At 41.6% G+C, this 26,843-nt stretch overlaps 1 protein-coding gene across 1 annotated transcript; it reads left to right on the top strand.

The window, feature by feature from the left end:
• The first annotated feature begins 254 nt into the window (after positions 1–254).
• On the top strand, positions 255–21,751 carry LOC128740417 (uncharacterized). Its single transcript, XM_053835956.1, has 4 exons — positions 255–581; positions 650–2,621; positions 7,166–7,338; positions 20,995–21,751. The coding sequence occupies exons 1-4, from the start codon at positions 255–257 to the stop codon at positions 21,508–21,510; spliced, it is 2,988 nt and encodes a 995-aa protein (XP_053691931.1). The 3' UTR covers positions 21,511–21,751.
• Positions 21,752–26,843: the final 5,092 nt, after the last annotated feature.

Below are 26,843 nucleotides of genomic sequence, written 5' to 3'. Positions count from 1 at the left end.
GTTCAAACCGGATGTACACGTACAGATTCGAGCCTCAATTATTTGAAGTGTATTTAGGTTCATTATACAAAGTTATACATTTGGCCCGCTCTTAGACACATTTTCATTTTGTTACTAGTTAATTGGACTACTTTTAATATGCTAGCTTGTGATACACATAAAAACATATCGATTTGACAAAAATCTGATAATCTTTTTAAAAAATATGATAATTTTTCATTATTGATGGCATTTTTCCTTTTATTTCCTTCCAGATGCCACGTTCAAACTTTCAACGGTCCCAAAGTCGCGTGTGGTACGGAGATAGTGGTCCAGAAAGTCTGTTTTACGGTTCAGGCTTTGGCGTCGGCAGCGGATATTTATTTCTGCAGAATCAACTTCATGGAAGGCAAGGGTCGCTGTTTAGACCTACCCTTCCAGGGAGTTTTTCAGAGTTGGACGAAGAAGAAGAGCTGGGTCTGCAAAGAACACCGGAAAAGCAAATCAACAGCACGCTGAATGGCAGCACGGGAAGTGGCAGAAGTCAGATCGCGTGGAGTGTGGCAACTCGTCAAGGAAGTCCCGCTAGTCATAAAAGTCAGGTACAAACAGCAGACTAATCTTAAGCCGAAAAAAGGATGACTTGATTGTTTTTCTCATTTTTACGCAGGATTCTGGATTCTCTGACGCCGAGCATTCTCCAAACATGCAATCGAACAACAGTAACAACAGCAATCATTCGCCCAGTAAAAACTGCAACGAAAACAAATCATCTCCGGATAAACTAACGCCAAAGCGAACAATCAACGAGCAATTATTTCAACGATCACCGTCAATTTCTAGTGAAGCTCCAACCCCGCCAACGGTCATCCGGAGACCGCACGCATCTGCAGAGGCATCACGGGACGAATTCATGGCCCGACGAATATCGAACAGTGAACCTAATTCACCAACTCGCCAGTCTTCACTAGCACCCAGTCTAGATTTGATCAGAAAGCTTGATTTCAGAAATACATCGCCACACGATGCTAGTCAGCTGAGTGAACGACTCGGCAATCACGAAGATGAAACTTTTTCTTCCGGCCCGTCCTCTCTAACATCTTCCTACCAGTCCTCATCGCGCAACAGTGCAACCTCGTTGAAACGAGGCCGACTGCTTACCAAATGTAGCCGAGTCAAGCGGAACCTCTCTCAGCAGCTACAAGATTCCGACGAAGAAATGATCTCACTGGATAGTAGTGAGTTAACAAATTTACTCAATCAAACTCTGGCTCAAGACGTCACTTTATCCGAGTTAAAAACTCCCGATAGCGTTCGTAGGACACCTTTGGCGTACAACAACGAAACTGTAGTTTTCGGCTATGTATCACCAGATTCTAACAAAACCATCCACGATGGAACCCCAACACGCGAAAAGGAATTACCAACCTATGCCGAACTATACCCCAACGGTACCTCAACGCCCATCCTTTATCCATCGAAATTTTATCGTTCCCTTCCACCCACTCCAACGCGAACGCAGCGGGCTAACGTCAAAATACGCCCAACCAAACTAGTCGACAATTTTTACGAAGAACCTGACCAGAACCCGCTGAACCGTGTATCGAGTGGCAACGAACTAACTTTTACTGAGTACGAAAATCCACTTCTCAACGGACATACTCCAGCCGTTCAATCTTGGTTGGATGGCCTCCGCTTTTCCTGTCAGAGTGAAGTGATGTCTATTCTGCAGACAAAATCGATTAGCGTGGAAGCCAGTCGAAATTTGAAGATGACATCCGCTACGGCAGTTAAGCTCACCAGACATCTTCAATCCAAGGTCACCGTACTTCAGGGTGAATTCGAGAGGGTAGAAAGGGTGTTTGCGTCTATCAAGCGCTACCAGCAGCAGCAGGAAGAGGAGGATGATGATGACGAGAAAGAAATCTACCAGAGAGCGTCACCATTGGTTCAAAGTTTAGCGGCAAACATCTATCAGTTCATACAGAAACAGAAATCGATCGACTACTTTGGAAAAGGTCAAAACGAAAGAGCGGATCTTAAAAAGTTTCTCGAAAATAGTCAATCTCTGGGAGATATGACGACCGATCTGAGGATCGCTGCTGCCAACGGGGAGGACTTCGATTACCGCTCTGTCGAAGAGGAGGTGCAGATCATTAAACGCTACTTTCTGATCACGGTCCGTTTGATCTTTAAAAATCTGATCAAAGTAATTGTAGACGCGATCGAGGATTCCAAGTGCGATCTGATGCTACGCTCGAATCTAAGCTACGTAGCCACCCTGTCCAACCTGGACTATCAGGGTTTAGCGTCGTTGAACGACGCGTTCATCTCGAATGGCACCGTCCGGGCGCTGCTAATCGTCTGCATGGATTCGAAATTTTCCTCGATAAGAGCGCTGGCGTTGCGTGCTCTGGCTACGGTTTGCTCGACAACGGAAACCATACGGCAACTGGAGAAAGCCGACGGAATCGAAATATTGCGTGACATCCTGGTCGATCAGCGGTCCAATCTGCGGGGAGACCCGGAACTGCGCGAAGCGGTCTCGGTGTTGACACAGATTACCGCTCCCTGGCACGGCGAGGAACACCGCATCGAGGGGCTGCGACATCACGTACATGCCATCGTGGAAGCTGTGACAGGTTAGTTGCCGAGAAGTTGGAAGTTCTTACGGCAGTAGCTGTTTTAAGATTGTTTAGATATTTAAAATCAAGCCGGGATATATTTTCGCAACTTTTTAATTTAGTTTAATTGGGGCGTTACGTTAAAATTAAATATCAATTAAATTCTGGTTTTAAAGTTAAGTTAGTTCATGCTAACGCATATTAAGTTCTTACACAAAAAAAATATTCAGCATAGCTTCTGGTTGCCCGAATCCCGATTGCCGGGCCTTTCTTTTAACCCCAGCCATCAGATTTCGTACAGCAACCTCGTCCACTTTACTCGCTGCAAACGCCAGTTTGTCTTAAACTGCTTCTCGCTTCATCAATTTCTTGGATCTTAAAAATCCACTTAAAAATGACCCAATGTTTTTCAGATATTCGTTCACGTAAATCCTCTTGGTTCACGGCTCAGTTATAATAAATATGTTGCTTTTCAAGACTCAGATCCAGGAAGCCTGCCAAACTAGATATTTCTCAGCGAAAATCGATAGCTTCATATGCTTGAAAATGTCTGCTACCTATTCCCTTCCAGAAATCGTAAGAAATTTCTGCTCAGAAAGCTGTTTGAAGTCTGTCTTGATGTAGATGTCGTCGTCCAATGTCACCCAATCAAACTTCGTCGCCATCGTCATGTACGCGAGTTTTGGCCGTTTTGTTTTTTTATTGTCGTGATTTAGAGTCGACAGTCTGGCTCGTTTTTCAGCTGGATGCGTGATCGCAGGCAACACTCCCAGCTTGTTTGCGACATTCTGGACGGAAGTTCTTGGACTTGGAGTTCCATCTTAAAGCGCTGGCCGCTCTTTTTGTCGTCACTATTGCTTTCGGATTCTAGTTTACTCCCGATCCAGATCTTCTGGCAGTCGACAACTTCCTTATTTAAGTACTTAACTGGCTTGCCGTCCTAAGACATCTTTCTTCTTCTGTTGGGTACTCTTATCAATGAGTCCATTATTTTGAACTATTGTGGTATGCCCCGTTGTTTCTTTTGCTGTACGCTTCAGGCTTACTTATCACTTATTGAGGAAGTGGTAGGCTGGTAGCTGAAGCGAGACAGGTGCCAATCAGGGATGACTTGGTTTATAAACCTTGTTATCCTGATCGGCGACGCAAACCAGATCTCCTTAGGCTCTGGTAGGCCCTTTTGAGATACTGCAGTCTGCGTCCTATTAGTGCTCCACAATTGCAGAGCAAGTGTTCCGAGGTTTCTCTTCGGCATTACACTGGCGACAAATATCATCTTGCACGAAACCGAGATTCCGAAGATGATATTTACTCGGGCAATGCCCTGTCACCAGTCGCAGCAGTAGTCGCAGCATATTGTTAGAGGATTGACCTGGAATGTGTAATGTGCGTTATTGACATATTGCCGGTTACGAAAATGTTGGATGCCTGGTAAAAATCGAACAGAACCAGTCTTCATTTTTTGCTCGATTCTCTTCATGTCAAATGTTGACACTTTGAGGCAGGAGAAAAGTGGTTCAACAGTTTTGCAGTTTCGGGCAAAAGGTAAGAGAATAATATGGAACATGACAAAGCAGGTATAATTTAATTGTTAACCTGTTTATTGCACGCTTCTTGCTGCTACAATCCGCTGCTGCTACCCTCCAAAAAAGGAGGGAAAGCTGAATCGGTACAAAACCGGTTTTTATTCGAAACCTCTGGCAGAAATCGAACAGAAATCCGGCAGAGAAATCGTAGGCGAAATTTCTGCCCGAATCGGATGTTGCATTTCTGCTAGTTTTCACGGGTGACGGCGGCCAGAAATCCGGCAAAACATCCGGCAGAAAAGGCTTCTCGCTGCCAGATTTTTGTTCGATTTCTGCCGGACGCGCCTAAGCGGGTTATTTGGGTAGTCGCCGGAATCGAAACCACAACGAACATTAAATGGATTATTGAAGATAGCATAGCTATAGTTTCAGAGTGACAACTACCCGCTTAGGCGCGTCCGGCAGAAATCAAACAAAAATCTGGCAGCGAAAAACTTTTTCTGCTGGATTTCTGGCCGCCGTCACCCGTGAAAACTAGCAGAAATGACACATCCGATTCGGGCAGAAATTTCGCCTTACGGGTTTTCTTCCGGATTTCTGTTCGATTTCTGCCAGAGGTTTCAAATAAAAACCGGTTTTGTACCGATTCAGCTTTCCCTCCTTTTTTGGAGGGTTGCAGCAGCGGATTGTAGCAGCAAGAAGCATGCAATAAACAGGTTAACAATTAAATTATACCTGCTTTGTCATGTTCCATATTAGTCTCTTACCTTTTGCCCGAAACTGCAAAACTGATGAACCACTCTTCTCCTGCCTCAAAGTGTCACATTTGACATAAAGAGAATCGAGCGAAAAATGAAGACTGGTTCTGTTCGATTTCTGCCAGGCATCCACCTTTTTCGTAAGCGGGTAGTTGCTTCTGGTGCCGTCAGCAGCAAAGTATTGTCAGTGCAAAAATGGCTATCTTCAATCACTACTCAGAATTGCTAATAAATTTATCAGAAAATTTAACAAATCCGGCAAAAAGTACCAATCCGGCTTCATATGTCAGAAAACCGGCCTTTTTGCAGGATTGATCGGCCACCGGCTTTGCAGATGAAAAACCGGTCGGGCCGGCCAAAGCCGGCCACTTGACAACCCTACGAAGCACCAACGAAGCTCAAAACAGCCCTCCTTCCCTGCCAGTACCGGTCAGACCTTCCACCGAGGTTGATTACCTGATACCGAATAAAGCTGCTTAAAGTTGCCAAAGTTGCCGCATTGATAACTGAAGGGCCAATATCAAATTAGCGGTATCACTCTATACGCGAACACTTACAAAATGATGGGGTTCCTTACAGAGACTATAGGTTACAGAGGCGACAAGGCACTCAAACACCGCTAAATGTTGAATCAAAACAGAGAGTACCATTACAAATAAAGGTTACACAAATAAACTCTCCGTTATGATTCAAAATTTAGCGATTTTTGAGTGCCTTTGTCGCCTCTGTAATCTATAGTCCCTGTACACTCAAAAAAATCAGCACGTCAAGTTTACGTGAAAACAGGTAATTCTCACCTATCACACTTTTCATGTAACATTCACGTGAATTGTTGGTAACTCATACTAACCAGTTTACGTGCGATCCCGGTAAGTTGTATCAATTTTCCCTTTAACTAGTACATGAAGCTCACGTAAGTTGCTGTACAGAAGTTTATATGATTTTTCACGTTCCTACTTAGTGCTTTGAAATGCACGATTAAAAGAAATGCGTTAAGTTTATGGTGGTCAAATTTTGATCGCTACACCTTGTATCAAATTTCTTAAAACTCATTATGAAAGCAGAACGTCCTTGAATAATTGGTTATCTGCAGATGACTAAATAATTTGTAGAGAATAGGGAAACGGTGAACTTTGATTAATTGACTTGGAGGCAGTTAGCACTGAAGGTTCGAATTTATGTCTAATAAATTGTGGTGTTTTCGTTTTTTTTTGCCTGTTTGAGAGATGCTAGAAGTTTCAGAACGTCTGGCAGCTTTTAAACTCGAGATAACGATTTATACAGTCAGTCCACAATCATGGGTCACACACAATTGTAGGTCATTTTAGCTTTAGCTGCTAATTTCCGTTTAAATATCACCCAATGATTGATCAATTGGCAGAAAAAGCTAAAATGACTGTACAAATAGTCGCTCAGGCAACCGTTAGCAGTCAAATCTGCTCATTTTATTATATTTCAAATATAGACTGAAACCGAAAAATGGTGTCATTCGTGGTTTGAGAATGTACATGAGCGAGCATAAAAAAATATGAAATTCCTAAATCGATTGCTTTTTGACACACAGATCATTCAGTAACCTCGAAGTCTCGGCCCATTGACCTTGATACGGATGATGGTGGCGATGATTGCGCTTGTTCAGCAATCTGCTTCTGATGCCACTTGACAGTTTTTATTGCCGCAGTTCGCGCGTAAATATAACCGTCACTTCTGCCGCCCGGCCAGCAGTAGTGACTGGAAAAGCATAAAGAAATAAATTCCCGACGTTTGCGGTTTCAAATGGAGACCTGTCGGCTGGATGGTACACTCTACTTCGTGTAATTACTCCTGAATAGCAGTTCCGTTGTGTTTCATTTGACTGAAAGCATTGTAATTTCCGAGACACTTTTTCCAAAATGATATCACCGGGGACATCCGTCGTTCACTTTTTCTCTGTCTTTCATATGCGGTGATTTTTTCCCGTAATTGACTGAAATTTACGCCCGTGGGTAAAAACCCGTTCACAGCTGTCGTAATTTGCTTAATGCGATTGTATCACTGATACACTGTGAAATGAGAATATGTTCGCGCGTGATTAAAGGTTGCCAAATTTTGTTCATCTATTTTAGAGGAAGACTCGAAAAAAAATTGTTTGGCATCACAAGCATGCTAGCCTACACTTTTGTCTACTTCATTTAAACGTGCTACCCAGACCGAGCGGCTATCGCAGATCGCCATTCCCATAAAATAGCAAACTTTACAGATAGCAGTACATTTTTCTCCTTTTTCTACTTTTCCGCAGAAATCGTCGACAGGACGACTTGCTGTCAGACACTGCTGCTCTGTTCCGCCTGCCTGAACAATCTGACCAGGATCGAGGTCACTGCAGTTTACGCGCTGATGTCCCATCAGACGGCCGAGAAGTTGAAAGCAGCCGCCGAGCGTCGTGGTCCTGGAGCGTCGGTATTCCTTTTCGTAAGTATCCATCTAACGCTAATTCGCCTTTGTTCGGTGATTCTTCACGCCTTCCTCCTTCGCAAAGGAGGAGCAAATTGTGAACCAGAACCATGTGTCTCCATTAGACGCAATTATTTGCCTGATGGAAATCGAATTATTCCAGCGGAGCATCTTTCAATTAGGTGTCCGGTTTTTTACTGCCTTTTGCCTAGTGCAATTTCTCACTTTCCTGCTGAGCGATGCAATCCTTTTAATTCTCTATCCCAAGCGGCCCAGTAAACCGGATGAGAATAGTTTGTAGGAAAAAAGCATATTTTCAATCATCATCACCATTCGTTTTATAAAACGGGCGCCATGTGCGGTACTGTTCATTAAAACACTAAACCGGCCAGGCTCGCTGCGTGATGTTTTTCGCTTTCGATAAGAAAAAACGGGCAGCTGCACTTTAATCGACCATTTAATCAACTTTGTTTGCGTTCTATTTCTATTGCAAGCGGTTTTCGCAGAGTGATGCATGAATAAGGGGTGTAAATTAATTTTCCTATTAAAGTGTCACTTGCCGTTCTCTGAGGTGAAGTTCAACGGGCGATGATGCAGTTCCCGGTACGCTAGCGGAAGCTGGAGCGTTTTATTGCAGGGTATTTTTTTCCCTTCCATATGGTACCGAAGCACGTCCACTGCATCCGTCTCTCTGTTTGTTTCAGGAAAAAATAAAGCAGGAATATTCGTCAGCGCGCGTTTCCGCTTGAGGGCGACGGTTGGGCTACAGTCATGTTTTGCTGCAGCTTTTTTTTCAGCTTTTAGGTTTTTTGTGTCTTTTTGGTTTGGCGTTTGCTGCCGGCGTTTATTCAAAACACTATAAAATGGTGGATCAATATTTTAATATTGTTCAAAACAATGAAACAACAACGACAGAAACAGGAAAAAACAATAATATATTACTTACTGGCTCGATGGACGGGCAGTGATATGATTGTTGGGTTATGGTGCAAACTATCCATTCCAGGTTCTTTTGTTGTGCCACCGGTCGGGTAGTATTGAATCCTAAGGTAGCACATCCTCTGTACGCTGTTTCCTTTTCAAAAATCTTCGCAGCACTACCATATTAAACACCAGATTTACTTTCCGTCGATTCTCCGGGATGTTTCGCATGGGTCGGTCGGGATGGCTCGAAAAGGTTTGATGACCTCGGAGATTATAACACCGCCTGTTTTTTGCAAGAAAATGGGAAGAACACCATCTGGACCTGGAGATATCCATTGCATTATGTGGAAACCTATTCCGCTGTAGCCCACCAGTGTTTTGTCCAATGGTCACTGTCGAATAAGGGAAGTGCGTGTTCATAAGAACTTCCAGAGTTTCCCTGGTGGTAACAGTGAAACACCTAGCCTCTTGCGACTTGGAGGTTCTTGTCGATTCATTGAGTGATTACGTTCGTACCTACGCAGAAGAACCTTACGCGTTAAGCTCGGAGCATGTATATCTTTGCTGTTTATCAATAAATCAGGAGTGTCGCAAGGAAGCAACATGGGCCTATTATTATTCATGCTGTTCTTCAACGAAGTCACTCTGTTACTATCGTCGGGTTGCAAATTGCTATATGCGAATGATCTGAAACTATTTTTAGTAGTTCAAAACATGGAAGATTGTCGTAGTCTGCAAGCTTTGTTAAATGATTTCGTTGGTTAGATGTGATTTTGGCCCTATTGAACAGATGCCTAGCCTTCCGGCGGAGATTGCTGAGTGTCTCATTTCACCAGGGCACATCCCGGTAAACTGTTCGCGTGTTTAGTGGTCAGTTTGTGTTATACGCAACTGTGATTCTACGTTGCAGGTCACTAGCGGCGATATCCAGTTCAGCTGCAGTCCGTATGTCATTGTGGCAGGAGGTGGCAATCAGGTGTTCCCTAGCAGAACTCCAATTGGATTTTCTCCGATTGCTGAATTGTTCTCTCTTTGAAGGATTAGTCTCGATGTCAAAAATGACATGTTTGTGGTCTGAAAACTTGGTCCATAAGCTGACCCATATTACATCTGCCTATCACATACACCTTGTTGACTATCCTGCAGTACCGTACGAGCTCAGCAACCTCGGGCATTGGTACATCGTCTTTGAAAATAGGGGTTGATCCAATAATGGATCGAGTCTTGGCGAACGGGTGCCAGCAGGGTTTCGCTGAGTTGAGCGGCCGGGTCGCCTAGACCGGCAGGCTGCGATTGCGGTAGGTGACAGGCTACAGATGTCGGACCCTCACTAAACGACGGATTGAGTCTCTGAGGTTGGCTGCTATTGACAGGTGATTGCTGCGTACGCCTCTTGCGCGGTTTTCATTGCGCTCTCCTAGTCTTCGCAGAGCTGCATTATTTAGGTGATGGCAGGGCACTTCCAAAGGGAAGTTCCACACATTATGTCCTTAACGCTGCAGAATTGCATTGTCTTGGTGGCAGTGGGATTCTCCCAGAAGAGAGTTCCAACCGTACCGTCCTTAACTTTGCAGCGGAGGCTTTCGTGTCAGTGTTAATCGGACATCTGCCTATCGCATGCGTGCTTTGCCAAGCATGTAGTTTAGCTTTCCAAATTCAATACGACGACGTGTCCACCATGCTTGTGTTGAAAAGCCGTCAATCTGGTTCTAAAGGAATTGCAAAATTATCCTGGAAGTACCTTATGAAGGTATATGAGCCTTCGGCAGATCCTTTGTGTCATAAGCACGTAGTTGTGCCCCTTCCCACAGAACGAGAGTAGATGTGGTTTGATTCAGTCATTTGACCATGTTCCGGTCATGGCAGTTTGGAGTCTACTGGTCAGATATGTGATCCAGAATAATGAGCAGGGAAACGGGATAATCAGCCATAGTTATGGCTATGCTGAAAGACTTTTTTCCTGTATGTGACACCCGAGGGTGGTTTTGGTGCCAGAGGACCTGCGGTGAGTTTTTGCGCTTCACTTCTGCCGTCGTCGCTGCGAGTTGGAGAGTTGCTTGACTGCATCGCCGGAGGTCTCGGGTAGCCATTGACCTCAAGTAGCGTCGCCGGATCGGGAAGATCATCTGTGCAACTCTCCTTATTCCCAGGTGGTGAGTTCAGAATCAGGGATAAATTCGAGAGTCATCCTTCAAATGACATGCTGTCGAGGATGAAGTCCTCCTCCATCTCCACAACCATCACTAAGCGGGTGCGTCCATACCGATAGGACAGCTTGGAACAGAGGGAGCAATTTATTGGAAAATTTATTCAGCCCCCCCCGCATTCATCTTTAGGTACGGGTTGCGTAACACCGAATAGTGGGATCCTCCACAAATAATCGCCCAAGTCTTACTTGTTAACCAACTGCAGACGATTAACTATGGTCTGCAATCAGGTCGTTGAACGCGGTTAGAATATATAGGGTGACGACACTAGTTTTTGCCAGGGCACCAGTTTTCGCCACTCTACGAGTTTAAAAGTGTTTTATTGATATTTGGAATGCCATAGTTAGCATAACATATTCAATGATTTAAACATAGTTATGTACTGAACAAATATAATATGACTCCAAACCCTTAATGGTTATACAATTCAAATTGGCATTATTTTTAGTTGGAGTCGTCATATTGGAATGATTTAAACATAATCCATTTTTCGCCATTGGAGAATTTCAATGGACCGTTCCTAAGCACATCGCGGGAACCACTGATGCGGTTTTTTCTTAGCGGAAATCCATTCTGTTTTCACTATTTAACTGCAAATTAATTCTATTTTTCGGAAAAAATATAAATGTTAAAGAATTTTTAGACTAGAACAAGATACAAACGATACAAACTGGACCACAGAAATGGCGAAAACTTGACCTAGGGAGTCGAAAACTGGTGCCTCAACATGCATCACAAATTTTATATTTACAACGACTTTGTCAAATATCAAATGTCAAATAAATAGACCGAATTGAATGGAGACGAGTGCTTGAAACAGCACGAGCCACTCCGGCTCTATGCTGAAGAAGAAGAAGAGAAGTTGTCAAATATTTGGGCTTAAGTTTTATGCTTAAAACATAGCAAAAATGTTCCTGTTTAGTGTAGGCTAAACAATTCATATCAATATGGAACTTGTATGGCAAAGAATCTCGGTTTTCTTATTTGCTGTCTGAAAAAGTGGTGATTTCTGGTGTCGTTATCCTAGTATACTTTATTCAACAATGAGTTGGTCTTAGTCTCTGCGCTTTTATGTGCATATAATGTTTGCATAATTGATTTCGATTAGGTTCGGCTCACTGTTTACGTATTGTTAAGCCATCAAAGCAAAGCCTCGGTCTTTCTTAGACTCGGCCCTTCTTTATCGATAGACTTCACAGCCGGCTATTAGAGTACAGGACAGTTACGGGGCTAGTGCAACAATCCTACTTACTCTATCTAGCCTACCAGAGATTCGAACATACGATGACTGGCTTGTAAGGTCAGCATCGTACCTCGAAACCAACTAAGCGGCTCAATATTAGGCCATCATCAGATACTATTACTAACAGAAATTAAACAATTTTCAAATTACATAATTCAAAAAACAAAATTACAAAATTTACTTTCCTTTATTCAACAAAAAACGTACTGAAACATTTTATTTGTCGATGGTCGAACCGTACCATTCAATTCTGTGCAATACGGAACCATTTTATTTGCCAATTTTAATTTACCGAACTATTTTATTTAACTATGTTATTCTTAGAATTTCACGGTGACGAACCCCAGCAATATTTTAATTAAATTCCGTACCGAATCATGTTATTCACCAATGGTCATACCGGAATATTTCATGCATCTATGGTCGTACCGAACCATATACTTTATTGAATAGTGATCGTACTGATTCATTTTACTTACCAATGGTCGTACCAATCCGTTTAATTCATCTATGTCGTACCGAACCATATACTTCACCAACAATGATTGTACCGAATCATTGCAGTTTATGACCTTACAGAAATGTTTTGGCTACCAATGGTTACCGAACCATTTCTTTTAATTTAGTTACAGTCGCATGGGACCGTTCCATTTATATTCGGCGTTAAGAGTTCACTTAGTTACTCTTCATTTAGTTACGTTCATTTAGTTACTAATAAGGTACTATCATTATAGCTCCGTAACTACAAAAGATACAGCAAAACTTTATTCAGTAAAATTGTAGATAATAACTAGTTCTATAAATGTCCTATCTATAACCTTATCCAATTTTGCTCGGCTGACACGGTACTATCAAATGAATCAAAATTGAGTCAAAGTGACCGGACCATTCCCTTTATCAATAATGTTGGCTATGTGGACCAAGTCTTCCATCGGAATCGATTGGAAAAAATTAAAGAAAGCCAGGTAATAAACACGCATTATAAAAAACATACTCTACAAATTCAGTCATTCAAGTTCAAGTATGGAATATTACATCCATATTGGGATATTAATAGGATATTGTCGTTATATTCGGGCCATCGTAATGAGCCATCACGATTTTACAGTTTTAGTAACTCATGATATCTATGATACAACACCATTGTAAAACTTCTTACTGTGATAGCTAACTTTTCACAATATTGTGAGTTTCAATCGTTCAAAACACCCGTGCTGAATTCGGTGACTAAATTTTACAAAAAAAGTTTTCCAGGTGCAATGAACTTTTCTTCATGAAATGCAATTATCGAGATAAATTTTGAAAATGTGTGAAGTAGCACAACATACTTCAGACTATACACACGAAGACTATAGAAAAATCCCCTCCAGTAAGGTGTTTGGGAAGGCACAAAATTCATTCTTTTCATATCTCTATATAGAATTTCAATACGTATGTCTTAGATTTTCTGCGGTGGCCTAACATGTGCAACATGGCCCGACTATGACAACATTTTTTGTCTTCACGTAAATGCCTATAACTTTTTTATTTTTCAAGCAATCAGTTCAAAGCTTTCCAGAAATATACCTTATCCTTAGACCTTTGCAACGATGTACAGTAGGATTTCGAATTTGGCAACAAATGCGTGTCGCCTATGTTGCCAAAATCGAAACCGTGCCAAAATTGAGACCCTTTTTCGATATGAAAAAATGTAATGTAAATGCTTTAGAAATTGACTAAATCTCAATAATCAACGATTGCAACCATTTTATGTTTAAAAAGTCCGCCAAGAGCTATCCGTCCGGTGCAAATAAGTTATTGACACACTGCGGTAAGACGTAGTCCTACGGCAATAAAAATATTGTTCGAAACCACATAACTTTTTTTTATGAACATACTGTGGCGCATCATTTTTTCGTCATTTAAAGCATGTATGCAGAAACTGATTTATATTTAAGCTTATTTTTTGAAGTGAAATATCTTGTGTTGCCAAAAACGAATACTTTTGTTGCCAAAATCGAGGCATGCCAAAATCGAACCATGCCAAAATCGAGCCATGCCAAATTCGAAATCCAACTGTATTTAGATTTCCAAAATTCCAAAATATGCGGATTGTAGATGAATATTCCGCATATGCGCAGCTCAAGATGACAATTTAAGACACAACCCTGACCCTCGCAAAGCAAATTGCCTTTTCCCGGCTAGGAGGCCACCTCCGGTGATTGGTATTCACTAGCACATAAACAGTGTAACAGTTTTTATTGTCCTTTTGATTTTTTCTTTTGATTAAAAAAACCAAAACAGGACAGAATAAAAAACTATAAGGTATACAGCCCTACGGGTTGTAGGAATGGGTGACGTAAGGCTATATCAGATCATTAGATCAAAGAATAATGTGAAATGCATTTCTGGCATATGTATGTTCATAAGAATTATTGTTTAAGCGAATGTTTAAAAGAGGAGCGAAATAGTCAGATTCAATTTTTCATTGAATGCAATGGTGGCTTTGAAAATACGTGGAGGAGGATTCATAAGTACAACGCCTCAACCATTGAGACATAGAGATTTCTTTTGAAAATCACTTGTGTGCAACATAAAGGTTGAAATAGTAATGAATGACCAGCCCACAGATTGTTGCATTAAATATGATTATGCGTAGCTTGACATGTTTCAATAATCTTACTTTTACTCGCTTGTGACCTTTAAAAGGGCCATTGGCTACAAATAACATTAAAGCCAAAGCACGTTCATCGCAATTATGACGTGCCATTCGAATGTCCTTCTCTTTTGACATGAATGGCAACAGGTACGTAAGCTAACGGCGTCGATTCACTGTCTTTTGCTCCGAGAAGGTTTTACTTGTTTACTTTCACAGCTTACCGATTGTTACATAGCAGAAAATATGGCATATGTGCAAAAATTTCTGTTTTATTTGTATGAGAGTCCTTATCCTCCTACTACAGTGGCGAGGGATCTCAAACCATCATAAAATATACTGGTTCCTCGAGTTCTCGAGTTATGAGGAAATTTGTATATTATTTGTATGGGAGCCCCCCCCCCCTTCTCCTAAAGAGGGAAGAAGTCTCAATTCAGCATAGAAAAAATGCTTGCCTTCTGAAATCCCCACATGCCAAATTTGGTTCCATTTGCTTGATTAGTTGTAGATTTAAGAAGAAATTTGTAATTCGTTTGTATGGGAGCCCCTCCTTTTAGAAGGGAAAGGAGTCTCAGTACGCCATAGAAAAAAATCATACCTTCTAAAATCCCCACTTTCCAAATTTGGTACCATTTGCTTGATTAGTCCTAGAGTTATGAGGAAATTTACTTTTCATTTGTATGGAAGCCCCCCCCCTTAGCTCCAAAAACCCTTACATGCCAAATTTGGTTCCTTTCGCTTGATTAGTTCTCGAGTTATGAGGATATTTGTATATTATTTGTATGAGAGCCCCCCTTCCTAAAGAGAGGAGGGGTCTCAATGCACCATAGAAAGAATTCTTGGCTTCCGAAACTCCCACATGCCAAATTTGGTTCTATTTGCTTGATTAGTTCTCGAGTTTTGAGGAAATTGGTGTCTCATTTGTATAGGAACCCCCCCCTCTTACGCCCTCCATAGAATTGCTCTGTCGCCCCCTCCTTAAAATTACTGATCATTTTATCTTTCCAACGACAAATGTTCAGTTTTGTTCAGTAGTTTAGTAGTTATTAGCATTTGAAATCTTTCATTCCAACGTTACACTTCTATTTCCGTTTTCACAAAGTGCTACCCAGTCCCAGATAGTAAACAAAGACGTAGTCCTACGTCAAAAATGTTACTTACCTTTGCTTACTTATTTATTCTGGTGCAGGGATGCCAGGTGATTTTTTGAAAAGTCTTCACGAATCAAGGAAAAATGTCTTCATTTGTCTTCCTTCGGCTTTCCGCCCATTTAAATTGCATGGTGAAGACATGTCTTCACATGTCTTCAAGTGAAGACATTTCACTTTTTTGCAACAAAAATGTCTTCAAAATGAAGACATGTCTTCACTTCTGGCATCTCTGTTCTGGTGCGATGTCCCTCAGAATCTGACCTGCATATGTTCCGCCAACAAACTCAGTTCATGGCTGTCCGTCTCGTCTCGTTGTTCTCGACTGTTCCACACTTTCCAGGTCATGCTCCATTTGCTTTAACCCTCTAACGGGCAACATCGTAAAAACGATGCGATCAAGCTAATGACTGTTTTATCATGAAAGTACACTCGAAAGAACCTTAAGTTCTGATTTTCATGTCAATATAATTATCTGCAGGAGCGCCAGGTTAGAAAAAGTCCAATTTCTCTTTTTCGTTTTTCATGTCTAAAGCTCTACCAAGATATTTTTTCAATTCAAATACATTACAAAATTAATATAAAGCATGAAATTTACTCATAGAAAAATTGTGTTCTAGATTTGCTTTTTCATGAAAAGTAAAAAAGGAAATTTTCGCGAATTAATTATTTTCGAAATTTTTCGGAATTTTTGTTTTTGAAAAATGATAACTTTTGAATGCATATTCAGAATGTTATGATATTAATATCAAAATGTCAAGAAATCTGTTCTGAACACATTTTGCATATTGTCGAATCAAAACAAATTTCCTATGCGGCTCTGGAGCTCCAAAAGCGAAGGCCGTCTGCAGACGGCCTTACCCGTTAGAGGGTTAAACAACGAGCACACTGCGCATCTCTGCGCCTGGCACAAACCGAATTCGAGACGAAAACCACTTTTTATTGCTTTGCTAAAGCTGTAAAACAACAAAACGTCGGTGAGCACTATTTTTTGCTTTTGCAATCACAAACTCGTGCTGTTGACAGTCTACTTGATAGAGAAAACAACGCACTCTATTCAATCACGATGGAGACGATGACGAAGGTCAGTGACCGATTTCTATTCTTTTAACTAACAAAACGACCTTCCTGGCTTTCTTGGGCAATTCTTTAACGTAAACCTGAACAAACAACCTGAAGAGCGAATCTGATTCATTACGTTAAAACATGAACTATCCTGTCACGATCGCCATTTGTGTGAAGTCTATTTGACATCTATAAAGAATCGACCAAGTCATACTTGTTAACTTACTGCAGCCGACTGAACGCGGTTGGGATTTAGACGATTCCGATGATTGCCGAAACGATGTTGCACCTAACTGTTCATACCGTTTACCGCGACGGTAGCGCAAGGTAAGACTGCCGACGAGATGGTGTATTGCGCGAGCTACGTTCTGATGCTAGGATAAGCGTTATTCTGTATCAGGGGTGGTAGGAATATGGAGTTTTTCGGATGAAAACAGTTGTGATCCAGTGTCTTAAGCATGGAGGGCGCCATATCACTCCCAAGTAGCACACTTTAGATCCATTTTGTTGAAGCAACCGGATTACGACTGAAATTAGTCATATTTCGGTTACCACAACAACCTTGTAACAACCGTGCTAGTAGGGCTGTATATTAACGTTGGTAAGAGGAAGTGCTTATCAACTTAGGGACTATATTGGCTTGTTTCAATATCCCTGATTTCCCTGATCGCGGATAAGTTCAAGTTGTCACGTGGTTTTTGAGCCGTAAATCTCGCATGTGCATAGTATTTTTCGATATAAATTAAATGATGGTTGTATATGATCACCATTGGCATTATATTAAATTTGTTAAAAATGTATTTTTTATATCTTAATCTTCGTAGTTACTGGTTTTATAAGAAAATTTTCGAATATCCAGGTTAGTCTCATATAACTGGTGCTTACATACTTACATTATCCATCTAGCTCCCCCCATCTACTAACAACAATTCCTTTCCCGAAATACTTCTGAAGATGCAGAGGATTCCCTGGTCTTTAGTTGCAACAAGTATTGGACTAACATTCCTTCCCATCCCACCAGGACCCGCATTCTGACATGGCCGGCGTCGGCATTGATCAGCATGCAGGGACCTGATATGGTTGCACAATGAGAAATAGCGTGCTGTCCCAACTATGCTTTTTCCAGCCATCATTTTGCAATTTTCATAGGTCCTGGTCAATAACGGAGTAGCAGTACACGGGCGGTATCCTATGCTTATGCTTATGCTTAAATAGTTGTGATCCAGTGGCAATTGATTCTTGAGCCATGACACTTGAGATGATTGAATTACAGATCTACAACTTTTTTCCAAAAGCACGATGGAACCGCTCCGAATTTTGTTTTTGATTGTTTTCAAATAAATGTCTATATGGTTTCTTTCTTTTTTAAAGTGTTGTGAAATTTTCAGTTTTCCGGTAGATTTGACAAAAACGGCCCTTAAAAATTTAGGTTTAAATCTGAGAAGATCGATTACATGGGGCTCGGACACCACATGGAATGACCCGTATTGAAATATCAAATACATACGGATAATTTGAATTTGCTAGTTACTTTTTTTTTGTTAGATTCTAGTCACTTTAACAAGCTTATTTCATTCGTGACTTCTGCGGGGCTGGGATTTGAACCCGGGTCCTCGGCGTGAGAGGCGTGAATGCTGACCACTACATCGGGACTGACCCTGATGCTAGTTACTGTTGTACAGGAAATATATTTTGACAATAAATAATGAAAACAGAAGTAATGAAAATGTGTCAATATAGAATATTTCAAGTTTAATCTATTGTAATAATATATCTACCTACAGGCAGTGACCTAAAATCCACAATTTCTTTCTAAACCAACAAAAGGAGGGAAATTTTTTCAATGAAACCGGCACCAGAGTGGGGTGATCGCTCGTCGTCATTGTTTTCTTGTTAGCTGACACTGTGAGTTTATTTGGCAAACACAATCGAGTACATCGAACGAAGGAATCTAGCCGGTCGGTCGGTACGGATTTAAACATGATCGGTGAAGTGCCCTCTTTTAGCAGCCATTCCTGCGTGGTGTGAGCAAAGGTGTCTCGCTCGCGTGTACCGAAATGTGACGTAAATGCCACCGGCAAGGCTGTGTTTTCGCCACTTAAGAGAGTTGCTGTCCTCAGCGTTTTAAAACCATAGCAACCGCACGTCAAGGAATACAATATTCGCCAACAAGGGATATTCCGAGGAAATGGAACCATTCTTCGAATGTGTTTCTGTTTGTGGTATCATCCATCGGAACAAAAAAGAAAGCAGTTGTATTCGTAAACCATTTTAATGGACGCATTTTATCACGTACATTCAGACAAATAGAACAGATATGTGTATTGGCAGCTGATTATTTGTACCTATTAGCTAGTCACCGCGCGCCCCGGTGGTGGTGCGGTAGTAGCAAAACATTGGCCATACATCTCAACGTTTTGTGCTCGCAGAGCTTTCATTAGAAGTATTCTTTTGTTTACCACCAATCCCATCGATATAATCAGTAGGGATGAAACAGGAATGAAAACATTTATCGGATTTTACCCGATTTTCTATACAACCACCCCGCCGCACTTTTCCTCCGTTTACCCTGCGACATACTCTGTACGGTGCCAAATGTTTACCAAGCTAATGTGTAAAGGAACTTTCTTGTTTTTCCATTAAAATGATTTATTTGCGAAGCGAGTGAAAATGGTAAATGACAAGGAATCGGTTCAACCATCCGGATAGATATGTGAATTAGGTGACATTCCACCAGAACAAACAGATATGTATTCCTGATGTTGGTATGCCTTTTTTCTGTAGAGGGCTAACTGGCCAAATGATTGCGACAGTCCGCAAACTGCAATGTCATATATTATGGCACGCACATTTCTAGAAAAGTTTTCAGATTTTTTTTTCGGAAAAAACATAAACTGAGACGATTGTAGTGCCAAACAGCGTGCAGTTTGACAAACATTGGCATTTAGCAATTTTGAAGGTTCACCGGTTTATTCTTTAAGTAAGAAATATTAACATCTATCTATACTCGCAACAAAGTTAAAGTGATAGCTTGGTCGTTTGAAAGTCTTGCCATTTTGTTACATTTTCTTTGCCAAAACACATTTTCCTTTTCTGAGCATCTTAACGAATAGAAATCGTCGAAGCCAGCAACATCGAATAGACATCGAGAATACTGAATGAATTGCGGAATGCATTGGATCTGTCACGAAACGAGACAGTCGCTCGTACGTTACGCTGTTGGACTGCATTTTAGTGAGACAGTGGCACTGCCTGGTGGTGGTCTGCCAGACAGTAAAAGTAAAATAGTTTTATAGTTGGCTACACTAGTTTCAAGTGTCCAATATGGCTCAAATAACCCTAACGATTTTTCTCCTTGCTCGGGGAGAGTTTCCTTCAATTGAAACCAGAACCACCAAACTGTAGACCTTACATCAGTAATATCAACGGTTTGGCATCGTGTGCACCGAACAAGCAAGGATGCAGACTGCAGACTAGCTGCATTAAGTCTGCCTGCCAGGAGAATTGTAAGAATGTTTGTCGAGCTTTTAAAAACTGCAGTAGGGGTTTTTTGCTGAAGAGGTTTTTGAGTGGCCAGTTGGCTGTCGAACCAGCTGTTTTGAGCAATATTGTGTCCGGGCTGCAGTTGAAATGGAAGAGAACCATCCGTCCGTCGGTCGTTGTTGTAAACAAAAGGGTTCGGCTAAGGGTTGTTTTACTGGGCATCTCAAGTTACCCACTAATTCCTCTCCAACCGGAGCACTCGGATGTGCACAAAGAATTAAAATACGTTCGAGTGACAATAGATGAGAGTGGTCAATACCCTAGCAATGAAGCATTAGGATGCAGTGCGGTTTGATTTGGAGCTCTAAGAGCAAATGTGAATACTAACCACAATTTATCAATTAGTCATGTCTCTATTTATTTATATAGAATCAAATGATTTGCATCCTATACCTATGAGAATAAAGAATATTTCATTCACAAGATGAAACTGTGGCAAGAAGGTTTTAATTGGGGATTGCTAGGAAATAAGCAAATTTTTATTTTTTTTCTATTTGCACGAAATTGAGCCAAACTGAACTACAATTAATAAGGTAGTTGAGAAAATCTTAATTTTAATTTGAAATGAACCACGGATAAAATAAGATCATTTTCCATTTGTCAAAAAAACATAAAATCACGTATGGCTTTTTAACATTGACGTTGTTGAAACTAGTTGAACAAATGGCAAAAAATTTAAATTTCAGTTTTATTTCCGAAAGCGTGTATAATACTGAATGAGACGGAAAAAACTTTCATGTACAGTTGTTATTGAAAGTAAAAATAATTTAGTCTGATTGTTTGTCCTTTCTCTGCCGTTAATCACCAATTGAATTACTTTTCAACGCATTCTATTGCAGTGTCGACTCCCTCCCTAATAGAATACCCATCATATTTATATTTGTTTTTTCTTTCTCTTTTCTTCCGCAGGAGCAAATCACCTCGATGTTGTTCAACATGTCCTCGAACAAAAAGTCACACCACCACTTGGCGGCCCGGCCCCTCGTGCTGCTGCTGACCGGCATTTTCAACCAAAAATTCTACGAACGATTCGACAGTCGGGTCGAATCGGAAGCGCAACATAAAACGGTGAAGAACATTCTGCACATCCTGTCGCGTCTTATTGCGACTGGTGCCATCGGGTGTCACGACGAGCTGCTTGAAAGCACTGTCGTGCCTATTTTCGCCCGCGTCGAACGCAGCCTGGATGATCGGAGTGCATACTATCGGGACGTTACACTGCTGAACCGACGGATGAATGAAAGTCTTGGTCAAAGGACTTCCGTTTCGACACCCCCCGAAGGACCGACGGTTGTGAATATCAAGCAGTCCGATGGCCCCACCCACAGGGTTCCGAATCCCTACGTAACGAGATTAACGATTGAACGGCAGCCAAACGGTGGCATCGTTATGCTGGACAAGAATCGCCAGGAGAGTTACGTTTGATTTGTGGCCTCCGGCCATTGTCGCCATCCCACCGAACAACCGAGTAGAGTAGAAATGGGGATAAGCTTTTAAAGCGATTGAGCGATACCAGCGGGATACGCTTTCAAACCACCACGACACAATGCCAGGAGAGGGCAACTTAATCAGATTCGAATTTAGGATTAAGGACGATGCTGGCGCAAAGTTGCCAGACAGGACGGGGCGAGGGCGGCCCCACAACGCGATGATTTGTTTCGCAACACTCTCCACCCAATAAATTATTCATGGACTCGCGTTAACCAGTGACTGGCCGGGAAGACTGAGTGGATCGAGGTCATTATTACGGTTGCGAACCGGCAAACAATCCAATTTGTAAGGATGAAAGATTTTGGCGAAATCGTTACGTGGATTGATTGTTGCAACAGTGCCAAATTGTGTGAATTGTTCATGCTTATGACATTTGCTACTGACGTTACATGTTTTCATGAGTCCAATATTTTTATAAATAAAAGTACATTTTAGATGTGCCATAAAATTTTCAACGAAGAGTGCTAGTGAGCGTAGAGTTAATCCATTCGATTAAGTTAAACGATATCTTAATTTTAAAAGTATATTGATGTTATAATAGATTTCCGCGCCATACGCAGGCGAAAAATTTAATATATTATTTGGACAGAACCGTAATTTATTGCAGTAAGTTAAAAAATGTATTGTATTGAATAAGCGGCGTAAAATAAAACTTTCTCTAATAAAATATTGGTTTTTGTTCTCTGTATGTATGCATCAAAAAGTGAAATATTCGCAGCCCTGCATAGAAAACGTAAGTTTTGCATGACGAGTCGTGTATTACTCCTGCTAGCTAGCTAAAAATTCATATCCCAAGAATGTGTTTTATACCAACGTGTTACAAAAGTTTTACGAGGATAGCTGTTCTGCTGTACTTTGAGTAGAAAAAAAAAATCCGAAAGTAATTAAACATGCAGACGTACTAAGTTTTCCACTGAGAATTTGCTGCTCGGGGCGTGAATGAAATTGCTACAAGCCGTGCAACAACCGTTGCTTGATTCATACAATCTTTTTTTCAGTTTCTACTTTCTTATGAACAAGATTGCATTTAGCAAATGCAGATAAAGTTTCTGTCAATAACATTGTTCCGTACTGTAAAATTCAGTTGTTGCATGTTAGATTCAAGTTATACACCGCGTTGAAGCAGTCAGTATAGAAAAAGTGTAACAAAATGTACACACGACATGCTATTTTTTAAAAGCATTATTAATTCACAGACAAACAGACATAACTCTTGAAAAAAAAAATATTTTTAATCACACATATATTGCCTGAACACTAGCACCATCTATGATCGTCATTCCCAAATATCAAATTACAACAGGAGAATCTCTTGAACAATCAAGTATTTCATATGGGGCATTTTCTTTCTTTCGTTAAAAACCGGCACTTTGACGAATATTTTCTCACCCAACAATAAATTTAAAATAATTGTTACAGCATGCGAAGAATGAGACAGTGAATCTCTGTGTCTGGTTGTCTGTGACTCAACTAAGGTTAATGTAGAATCGATACTCTTGCTTGATTTGCTGAACCCATATTGCAGTTCTCTTTTTTTTATTGATTCAACAGACCCGTTAGGTATAAATTTTATTGAGGTGGTCATTTATTCACTGATCTCAAATAAGCATAAAACCAAAAACATTCCATCAAGAAGACTGACATCTCTTCCTCGCGCCCATCCAAATGACAAGTAACAGAAGCAACAGCGCACCACTCCCGACAAAAATTGACAGCCGACGGCTTTGTGTACATATATATTCTAATATACACACACTAGTATGTGGTACCATGTACCCCCGCTGGAATGACCTTCCTTAATCTGAACATTTTTTATCTGAACCCCGTTGATATGAATGCGTTCACATTAAAAACTGATCAAGCGTCATACACAATTGACGGTTAAGTTGACCGGGCAAATTGAAAAAAAAAAGCAAAAAAACTTAATACGTTTCCTCTTGCTCAGCAGTTTTGGCAATATAGCTCATATGCAACTTATTTCTCTCCAGCGCTCAAAAGAGACTATTTTAGTTGATACCGTCGAGCCAATTTCCACTTCTACAATCTGGATGTTCAAAATTCGAACATATTCGACATGTTATCAAAACGTTTGTTTTCGTCAAATCAAAACAATAAGGTTACAGGGTGCGCGCCTTGCGCGTATTTGAAAGTGAATAGAGTTACCAAATATTCAGATTAAAAATGAATTCGCCTGATCTGAATGAGGTGTTTTTCATTTTAGCGGGGGTTGAGTGTAGTTCAACTTTAACACGGTATAAAGCATTGCTGTTACTGTCTCTCGACTTTTGGTAGAGTTGGCAGTCTTCTTGATGGAATGTTTGTGATAAAACCCTCTCATCTGTTGAATATTTGACATTATGCGTTTACAAAGTTTACAAAGACAACAATTTTAAATTACATTGCATGCACATTAAAGTTTTATCACAGACTAACAGACGTAACACTGAAGCCTCATTCCATCGCCAATAAAAACGATCATTTCAAATGTTCACTTAAGCCAAGACTCAAACAACAGTCGCTGCGCGAGAACGCCACATACTTGCACTGGCGCTGTTGTCAGATAATATACATGTAAATTTATAGCATTGCTAAATTTATAGTAAGCTGCTTTGCGTAGCGCGAAGACTGCACCAGGTGATGCTAGTATTTTTGCCAAGTTTTAGGGGTGTCATTGAAACGACGTTTTGTTAGAAAATTTGTTCGAAGTGTTACGTCTGTTAGTCTGTGGCTTTATTAAAACTCTGTAGATGAAGTGCCAAGCGACAGGCAACACGCCTGTATGAAGGAAATTTGTGACCGTCGTTTGACAGTGTTATACGCATGAATAGACAAACATCGTCGTCGTTGTCAGTAGCATTGAGCCGGTGTGGCCATTCGTGGCTAATTTCTTAGGCGCCGCAGAAGTCATGCATCGCTTTCGATCTGGTCGAGCTGAGGACGTTGAGCCCTTCTGTTCCTGGTAGGGTTGTTGAAGAGAACTGTTTTCGTCGCACGATAGTGCACGGTGTGACATGTCGTAAGAATACATGCCCGGTCCACCGTAGCCTACAGACTTTTGCCAGATGTGCGATAGGAGTCTCTCCAAACAGTGCTTGTAGCTCGTGATTCATATGCCTTCCCCACTTTCCCCTTCCGGTCCATGCTCCTTTAAATACCGTCCGGCGAAGTTAAGGAGGCCATCATGCAGCTAAAGAACAACAAGTCAGCTGGAAAAGATGGCATCGGAGCGGAGCTTATTAAAATGGGACCAGAAAAGCTGGCCGTTTGTCTACACCGACTAATTGTTAGAATTTGGGATACGGAACAGCTACCGGAGAAGTAGAAAGATCGGGTTATCTGCCCGATCTATAAAAAGGGCGACAAGTTGGACTGTGAGAACTATCGAGCGATCACCGTTCTCAATGCCGCCTGTAAAGTGCTGTTCCAAATCATTTTCCGCCGTCTATCACCAATTGCGAATAGATTTGTGGGAACTTATCAAGCCGGCTTCGTCAAAGGTCGGTCTACAACGGATCAAATATTTACACTGCGGCAAATCCTTCAAAAGGGCCGTGAATACAGAGTTCCCACGCATCATTTATTCGTTGACTTCAAAGCCGCATATGATACCATCGACCGGAAAGAGCTATGGAAAATCATGGACGAGAACAGCTTCCCCAGGAAGCTAATCAAACTGATTAATTCTACGATGGATGGTACATAGTGCTGTGTTCGGATTTCGGGTGGATTGTCTAGTTCATTCGAATCACACAGAGGGCTTCGTCAAGGTGATGGTCTTTCATGCCTGCTGTTCAACATAGCGCTACAAGGTGTTATGAACCGAGCGGATATTAACACGCGGGCACGATATTCAACAAATCTAGTCAATTCGTCTGCTTTGCCGATGACATGGATATTATCGGCAGAACTTCTGTGGCGGTGGCTGAACAGTACACCAGATTAAAGCGTGAAACAGAAAAGATTGGGTTAGAGGTAAATACGTCTAAAACAAAGTACATGCTGGCCAGCGGAACCGAGGCCGAACGACACCGCTTTACACCGCACCGGCAGTAGTATATTGATCGACGGCGATGAGTTTGAGGTAGTCGATGAATTTGTCTACCTTGGCTCACTGGTAACGGCGGACAATGATACCAGCCGTGAGATTCGGAGGCGTATTATCAGCGGAAGTCGTGCTTACTATGGGCTCCACAAGCAATTACGGTCGAGCAGACTAAGTCCCCGTACAAAGTGCACCCTGTACAAAACGCTTATTAGACCGGTTGTTCTCTACGGGCATGAAACATGGACAATGCTCAAGGAGGACCTGCGAGTGCTCGGAGTTTTCGAACGATCTTCGGCGGTGTACAGGAGAATGGAGTATGGAGGCGGAGGATGAACCATGAACTCGCACAGCTTTATGGCGAACCCAGTATCCAGAAGGTGGCTAAAGCTGGACGGATACTATGGGCAGGACATGTTGCAAGAATGCCGGACGACTACCCTGCAAAGATGGTGTTCGCCTCAAATCCGGTAGGAACAAGACGACCGAGCATGATGGTTAGACCAGGTGGAGTGAGATCTGGCGGAGAGTACTCGGTGTCCGAGGAATTGGAGAGCGGTAGCCCTCAACCGAGTTACATGGAGAAACTTTGTTCAACAGGCTTTGTCTTAGGACGGAAAGCCACCTAAGTAAGTAAGTAAGTACCTTCCGCATGAACAGAACAACGGCGCGTATGTCCTCCGTGAATAACGTCACAGCTTCTAGTCCATAAAGAACTATTGATCTAATGTTGTTGCCCGCGGTCATCAGTGATCTTAAAATACACGCACTCGTCTACCACTTTTAGTACGTCGCCGTTTCCGGTTACTGTCCGTAAAAGGCGCACGTTTGTCTCTTTTGCATCCTCTCCTTTCATGTATCTGGTCTTCGACGCACTCAGTTTTAGCCCCCTAGTCACCTGGCTATGATATCAAAGTCATCCGGAAAGCCTAAGAGATGGCTATCTTTGGTGAAAATCGTGCCTCTAGTTTCGATACCTGCTCTTCACATGAAGATGTAAAGGAAGCAAGTATAACAATGCCTTCATGGCTGCAGTTGGTGTTGTGCGCATGGCGCTTGCCACTGACAAACATGCCAGGCGTTGAACCTTGTTTAGTTTGGCCTCCGCTGTCACCTCGTTCACCTTTGTCCACCATACAAGAGCGGCATAGGTTAGTCTAGGCCGTGCAATAGGTGTGTATGACCAAAAGGCTAGCTGAGGTTTCAGTCCCCAGACACTTCGACG

This window comes from Sabethes cyaneus, chromosome 3 (genome assembly GCF_943734655.1).
Source record: "Sabethes cyaneus chromosome 3, idSabCyanKW18_F2, whole genome shotgun sequence".
Taxonomy (NCBI): Eukaryota; Metazoa; Arthropoda; class Insecta; order Diptera; family Culicidae; genus Sabethes; species Sabethes cyaneus.
Note: the sequence above shows the minus strand (reverse complement) of the source record. Positions and strands in the feature narration are given on the sequence as shown.

Excerpts from the sequence above, each read along its gene's own strand:
- LOC128740417 (XM_053835956.1), top strand. The coding sequence starts at position 255 with ATGCCACGTTCAAACTTTCAACGGTCCCAAAGTCGCGTGTGGTACGGA. Across the intron at positions 582-649 it reads CCGCTAGTCATAAAAGTCAG|GATTCTGGATTCTCTGACGC; the intron begins GTACAAACAGCA and ends ATTTTTACGCAG. Across the intron at positions 2,622-7,165 it reads CATCGTGGAAGCTGTGACAG|AAATCGTCGACAGGACGACT; the intron begins GTTAGTTGCCGA and ends ACTTTTCCGCAG.